Source organism: Quercus robur, chromosome 4 (assembly GCF_932294415.1).
Source record: "Quercus robur chromosome 4, dhQueRobu3.1, whole genome shotgun sequence".
Classification (NCBI taxonomy): domain Eukaryota; kingdom Viridiplantae; phylum Streptophyta; class Magnoliopsida; order Fagales; family Fagaceae; genus Quercus; species Quercus robur.
In genome coordinates this window covers 59,735,915-59,743,310 of record NC_065537.1, presented here as the reverse complement: position 1 = coordinate 59,743,310, position 7,396 = coordinate 59,735,915, and the positions used below count along the sequence as shown (strand labels likewise).

Below are 7,396 nucleotides of genomic sequence, written 5' to 3'. Positions count from 1 at the left end.
TTATGATTCTAAATTAGGAGAAATTATACAGTCCTTTGGTAGACCATTTCACTTATCCACCATTTTACTAAAAGACTCCCATTTGTTTTAAAAAAATTTATAACTCAGCAATTTTAAACAAATGAGAGTTTTTTAGTGGAATGGTAAACCATGTCACTTGTCCACTATGAAGACTTTATAATTTATCCCAAATTAAGTCAAGTCACAAACATTGATGCCCATAACTAAGCTCCACATAACTCAATATCTATTTCTACGAATAAGATGCAAGTAAATCATGTCATGTGAAGTTAGCAAAAAAAAAATTCAGGTCGTGTGAATGGATCATGGCTCTCTTCTTGCCACAAAAAGACTAAAAGCAAGTCAAGACACGAAGCAAGTCGATCCCAGCAATTGAAAGATTTTGACGTGCCATTAGGCGTGAGCCTTCTTCATTGGCAATGGTCCAGTATGGTACTTGTTCTGTTTATGAGAATGACGTCGTCGTTATGACGTGTGCTGTGCTTGTTCTGTTTGAGAGAGAGAGAGAGAGAGATCACTCAATAAGCACTATTATATTAAGGCCAAAATTTTAAATCATTATTTTTTCTTCCTATAACTATATTTATCCAAATGCATAGGCATGTGGATCTTATAATAGGATGTGTAATTTGATTTGTTGTATTGGATTCCTATGCATAGGCATGCAAGTCAATTCAAGCAATGACAAGATTTTGACGTGTGACACTCGACTCATCTCTTGTTGCCAGTCACGAAGAGGGTTACACTTTCTGAATTATTTTTGTGTTTGATAAAAGGACATTATCAATGGTCCCGCTTCCTTAATGAACGAATTAATTGCAAGTGTATCGTTTCATTAGAGGTTGCACCCTGCGGGGTCAAGAGTTTGATTTTTTAGCATTGGTCATCAGTCTAGCATTGTAGCTTGAAACTGACATTACTGCAGGTGTATCGTTTCATTACTGAGCTGAAGTCCAATTACATGATGATTATCAGTCTGAGAGTGACGAGACAGAGACAGAGGGAGAGCAAATGTCATTTGTGAGGGTGACTTCATTTTTACATCTGGATGGTAGACATGTATAGAAATCTTATGTGTATTTGAATAAGATGTAAGTAGATCATTCTCTTTAAAAAAAAAATATAGTGCAAGTCTTTGTTTACACAGCATAAGAATAACACAGTATTATTCACAAACCTTCCATGAATTTTGCTTTCGCAAATAAATTGTAATTTAAAGCTGGAAAAGGTGAGAATTAAGTTGGTATGTTCTTTTGTAAATTTGTGTGAATGACCTCATCATAGCATGGTGTGTTCTGTGCTTTTCCCGAGAGATAGAGGAAAAAAAAAGAGAAAAAGATCTTCTCTGTTTCGAGTCATGCCCATTTAATCTATTTCATGATTTGGATTAAATTTGACAAATTTAAAAGTATATAGAATATCATACCATTTAAAATTTTAGGGTACATTTCATTCACACCCCCTAAGGTTTAGGCTAATATCAACCAAATTCAAGACTTTTCAAAATTAACTAATTTGATCCCTAAAACAGTTGAGAAAAAAATAACTAACTGTTTAAGGACTAAATTGGCTTTAGGAACCAAATTGACTAGTTTTGAAAAGTTTTGGACCTAGTTGGTATAAGCCCAAATCTCAAGGTATGTTAGTGGAATTTACCCAAATTTTTAAAATGATGTGATATTTTGTACATTTCTATATTCAAAAAATCAATTATTTAAGAAACACACCATTTGTCACAATCTGTTAAAGTGGTTGTTAGTGGTTAACAATCACTCACACATTAACCTACTACTTTTTGCTTTGTCCTTATACTATTTCTTAAAAAATAAATATGAACCACTTGAAATGGTTTTTTTTTTTTTTTTGGGAGGGGGGTGGGGGTTCGAGAGAAACTTTACAAACTCCTCATATATCTCTATATTGAGTGTGAATTTTGAAAATCTAACTATTAGATTACATATTCTTATTATATTTTTCATGCATGTAAAATTTCAAGAAAATCAAAAATCAATTGTTATCTTATCAATTGTGTGTACAAAATAATTTTATTGATCGAATAGTAAATAATATCCAATTTGAACGAAATTTGATATACATGTTAAGAACATAAGAAACATGAAATTCAACAGTTAAATTTTCAAAATTTACAAATATATATATATATATATATAACTTTGTTTGGTGGGGGAGGGGGTGGGGGGCCCGGGGGAGCAGGGAGTTTACACTATAAATAGGAGCACAAAAGATATTAAGGAATCATCAAGTGCACAATATATTTTCTTTCATGATTGAGTTTTAGTTATGAGTGGAGAGAAAATGAAGTAAAGCTTGCTTCATCAGGCACCATCTCTAGCCAACTGTGTTGTCCCTCCGAATTAACAAGCATTCACTTCTAAAGAAAATTTGCAGGTTCTTTAGTCCGTCCTTTCACTTTATTTTTGTTATTCAATATAAAGTTTGCCAAAAATTGAGCATTTACTAATTCAATTGAGGTCATATTCAGTAACGTGTACTTTGGAATTTTACTAAAAATTTACCTTATAAGTTGGGTTCTAAATGCTTGTATACTATATTAAGACAGTACGTGTTTTGTGGCGTAAAATATTTTTCGGATAATTTTCAATGTTTTTAGGTATTCATTTGGTGCTTCATAAATCTTGGTCAAAAAAATTGAAAGGATTTTAATTTGCAAAAAAAAAAAATATATATATTATTATTCATAGTTACTTAAATACATGTATTACACCATACGGTGGTGGAGCCAAGATTAGACTTCATAAGGTGCAAAATTTTTATAAACATATATGCTCATGTGCACACATGCAAACATGCACATAATACTTGATACCAAAGCTAAAAGCAGTCCAAGTGAATATTAAGTGATGTTTGAATGTAATAAAACCAACAATATAATCTCAGATTTACTATATTTTGTTTACCTATAAAGGATTTTTTGCATGAATAAGTTGTAATTTGATTTTTTTTTTTTTTTAAAGTTAAAATTTCACCTATGAACGAGAATATTATTAATAGTTATAATATAGACACCAAGCTTACTAATGTAAATTTATGTTACTATGTAATTATCCCAATATTTTTTTATTGCTTATTGTATAAATTTTATGAAGGAGAATAAATTATTATATAAAATATTTAAGTTTCTATTAGGTTTTTTATATTAGTTTTTAAAGATAATAGTAATAATAATGTTCTTTTTTCCCATTTTGTTTAAACCTTATCTTCTTCATAGAAAAATTAATATTTCAGTTAAAATGAAAAAGTTTAGTTATAAAATTGGTTATAACCTAAACCTACTACCTTACTCAATATCTTTTTATAGGAGGTGAATTTTGACAAATCTACCATTATATTATATCTTCTTGTTATTTCCTCCATACTTACAAAATTTCTAAAAAATTAAAGATCAATAGCTATGTCATCAATAAATTGTTTCAATTACAAGTTTTTATAGTTTAAAATTATGCATTAAATATAAACTTATAAATCATATAGTAATTAATATCTGATTGACACACAATTTGACATGTGTATTAAGAGCGTAAAAAACATGCAATTCAACGGTTAGATTTTCAAAATATGTAATAATGTTTATTTTATTGAATTAGGTTGTAGTCTTAGGCTTTAACCAATTTTGTAACTAAAATTTTTCCTAAAAAAATACATTAAAGAAATTCACCAAGAAAAAAAAGATGAAAAGAAAACAGATTGTATATAATTAGATTATAATTGGAGAGAAGAGGCAAAGTTATTATAATTATTATTATTTTTTTGGATAAAATATAGTAACTTTTATCTCAATATATGGATAAAAATAGATGTGACTGTAAATTAGTTTTGTTCAATTGATCTAAAAAAACTATATAAAAACTCCATATATCACCTCGGCTTATTTAAGGTTACAGTTTTCGTCAAAATAAAGTTTCATACAATTTATTTTTTTAATTTGTGATTAGAAAGAAGATTTATTGATGCTATTTCTATTCACCTTTTCATACATAGAAATACTAAGTGTACAACATTTTTTACAATACTTTCATACAAATTATAGGTGGTAAATTGTTATTGGTTCAAATTTGAACCCTCCACTAAAATTACTTTTTTGTCAATTAATAACAACTTATAACAACCTATCTCTTAGAATTTGTTGTGAAATTAACGTGGACATAGCATTTCTCTCTCATAAAAGTCATTTTAATAATAGAAGTCATTTTCAATTCATATGGGGCATCCAGAATAAAAACATTAATAAATTTGGGGATATTTAATTTTATAACATGTTGAAATAGTTGATTGTGAGTGGTAAATACTTTTTGTTCACTACTTTTTACATGGATTTACCATTATTTTTTCACCACTCACAATTGACTATTCCAAAAAAAAAAAAAAAAAAAAAAATCCTCTCAAATATTAGAAGACTTTCTTTGTTTTTTTTTTTTTTTTGTTTTGTTTTTTTTTTGTTTTTTTTGTTTTTGTTTTTGTTTTCATTTTGTCTTAATATTGATTTATTCATGTCTTCACTTATTTGATACTAGGCTATTGATTTGTTATTACATAAAAAGCTCCAATAGGTGAACAATTCTCCTGCTCTAACATGAACTTGTACCTTCGAAATGTAAAGTTAATTTTTGAAGATTTCTTGTATCTTTTACATTTCTAGGCTGAATATAATGTTCATATCATCATATTATAAACATATTTGTCAATAAATTTCTCATGTATTACTTAATAGACAATTGTGATGCGTACAGGAAAACTTAAAACCATTCTATTATAGAATCTTAACAAACTTAAAATTTTTTTTTTGTTTTTTTTTTATTTTATTTATTTATTTATGGGTCTAGTTAACTGGTGTCCTTAAGGAATTTTTTAATAAATTATTTTAGAAAAGTTTTTATGCCACTTTTATAGGAAGAGCTTGCTTTCTCTCCAGTACTTTTATAACTTTTTTTTTTTTTTTTTTAAAGAGAAACTACCATATCACCCACTAACTAAATAAAATGTGGAGATTAAAACTCACTACCACATTATTTAAGGCTAAAAAATATTAGTTACTTTTTTTTTTTTTTTTTAAACTTTCTTAAAATAGTTCACTAACAAATTAATACCCTTGAGACATTCGATAACAAAATCATTTTTTTTTAAAAATAGTCAAATGTAAATTTACGAATGGGATAACTTTTAATAAGACCAAAGTACATTTTTGAGCCTTAAACCTTGAGATTATTTTCATCTTTGACCTTTTACCTTTAATATATATATATATATATATATATATATATATTGTAGCCCAGTTAGAATTTCATCCTTAATGGTGGCAGGTGACTACGAGTTTGATAATATGATTGTTACAAACTTACAATAACAGGGGAGGGAAATTTGAACCTCTGCTGGAAATATCAAGCTACAAGGCTCTTCACGAGTTCATCATTATTATTTTTGTGTTTTAATTGAAATAAGCTTTGGAATTAATGATTATATTCTAGTGATTATGATTGTTGTTTATTTGTCACTAGGAAAAGTGAGCTTGTTGATTATTGGAAAAGATGGCCAAGCTTACTACTGCTGCTGATTCACTTAGAAAAGAAGTTCTTTCGTTTCTAGATACAACTGCAAAAGAAATGAGATGCGAAGAGTTGGCCATGGACATTCCACTGGTCATGGAGCCAGCCCAGTGGAATGAATGTAGCATCTACAGAGTCCCTAAGAAACTTCGCAGGGTAAACAAAGAAGCCTACACTCCAAAGTTAATTTCAATAGGCCCTCTGCACCACGGTGAAAATGAACTATGTGCCATGGAAATGCTGAAACTAAGATATCTCAGGGAATTTTGCTATCGTACTGGGAAAGACCACAAGGATATTGCAAGTGTTATTGAAGCAAATGAACTAAAGATCCGTCGTTGTTATGATGAGATTTTTGATATTAGCAGCGAAGATTTCGTGAAAATGGTTCTATTGGATTCTGCATTTATCATTGAGCACTTCTTGAAGTCTACTGTGTGTAGAGAAAATGAAAGCAATGCCAGTGGAGAAGCTGGAAGCAATGGGAAAGAAGATAGAAACGATTGTATAACGAGTACACCATTGCTGAGGAAGCACATAACACAAGACTTGCTATTACTTGAGAATCAACTTCCATTTTTTATTCTTGACGAGTTATATGCAAAAAATTTCAATCCTGAACAAAACAAATATGGTTCCTTTCTTATGCTTGTAAGTAAGTACCTTTTTCCCAATATCGAGGAGAAAGAAACAATCATTGATGAGAAGGAATTAGAAGTAAAACATTTTACTGATTTGATGAGACATTTCCACTATCCAACCAATTTTGAAAATACTGGACCACCTATTGAAACTCTTCATAATGCAAAAAAGCTAGATGAGGCAGGAGTGGTATTCAAAAAGCCTGAAGAGAGAAGACGGTTACTCGACATAAATTTCAAGAAAAGTAAGCTTACGGAAATATTTCCTTGCTTCACTTGCTCATGGCTCTTGCATTGCTTACCGTGCTTGGACTACTTTCCATGCTTGGTGAATACTCAAACTTTCTTAGAAGTCCCATGCTTGGAGGTACATGATGAAACTGAAGGCATTTTCCGAAACCTCATGGCACTGGAGCTGTGTCATTATCCATTTAACACTTACATATGCAATTATATAGTGCTATTGGATTTTCTTATCAACACTAGAGATGATGTGGAGTTGCTTGTTGAGAAAGGGATTATTGTTAATAAGTTAGGCAGCAACAAAGCAGTTGCCACTATGGTTAACAAACTTGGCCTAGCAATAGAGCAAAATACATCCTGTTACCATGAACTCGCTCAACAGCTGAATGACTACTATGACAACGATTGTAACCGTAATATGGGATCCTTGAGAACAATATATTTTGGTGATATTTGGAGAGGCACTGCAACTTTTATTGGGGTCATAGTCCTGCTTGTAACTTTCTTGAATTTCTTAAGGCCTTTTGTCCTCAAGAATATTTAAGAATCTTCTTTGTGATTTTATCAAATAGTTGGAAGATTGGCAATTGCTTGTAGTTGTATTCGGTATTGTCAATCTGTTTAGTTTGTGATATCCTTTCCTTTCTAGAAAATTCTAATTTGTAAGGTATTGAAACTTTAATACATATTGAAACTGTTTTTCTTTGAAGTGCTGAAGTAAGTTCATTGCCTTCACACACACACACAAAAAAAAAAAAAAAAAATTAAATAAATAAATAAAAAACTCCATCAAGTGATTTTCATGTCACCACTATCAAGAATCACTTGTCAAAATCAAGAGATTACAAGTATAAGGAATCTTACCTCAAATCTGGCCTATCTCAAAGTACATACCTACAGTAGAATCCT

General features: G+C 30.0%; 1 protein-coding gene across 1 annotated transcript; it reads left to right on the top strand.

The window, feature by feature from the left end:
- Positions 1–2,285: 2,285 nt before the first annotated feature.
- Positions 2,286–7,196, top strand: LOC126723169 (UPF0481 protein At3g47200-like). The gene is made up of 2 exons (XM_050426460.1): positions 2,286–2,430; positions 5,556–7,196. Exon 2 carries the CDS (start codon positions 5,586–5,588, stop codon positions 7,029–7,031), a length of 1,446 nt encoding a protein of 481 aa, XP_050282417.1. The 5' UTR covers positions 2,286–2,430; positions 5,556–5,585; the 3' UTR covers positions 7,032–7,196.
- Positions 7,197–7,396: the final 200 nt, after the last annotated feature.

Bases quoted from the DNA above. Each gene is read 5' to 3' on its own strand.
- LOC126723169 (XM_050426460.1), top strand. From the start codon at position 5,586: ATGGCCAAGCTTACTACTGCTGCTGATTCACTTAGAAAAGAAGTTCTT.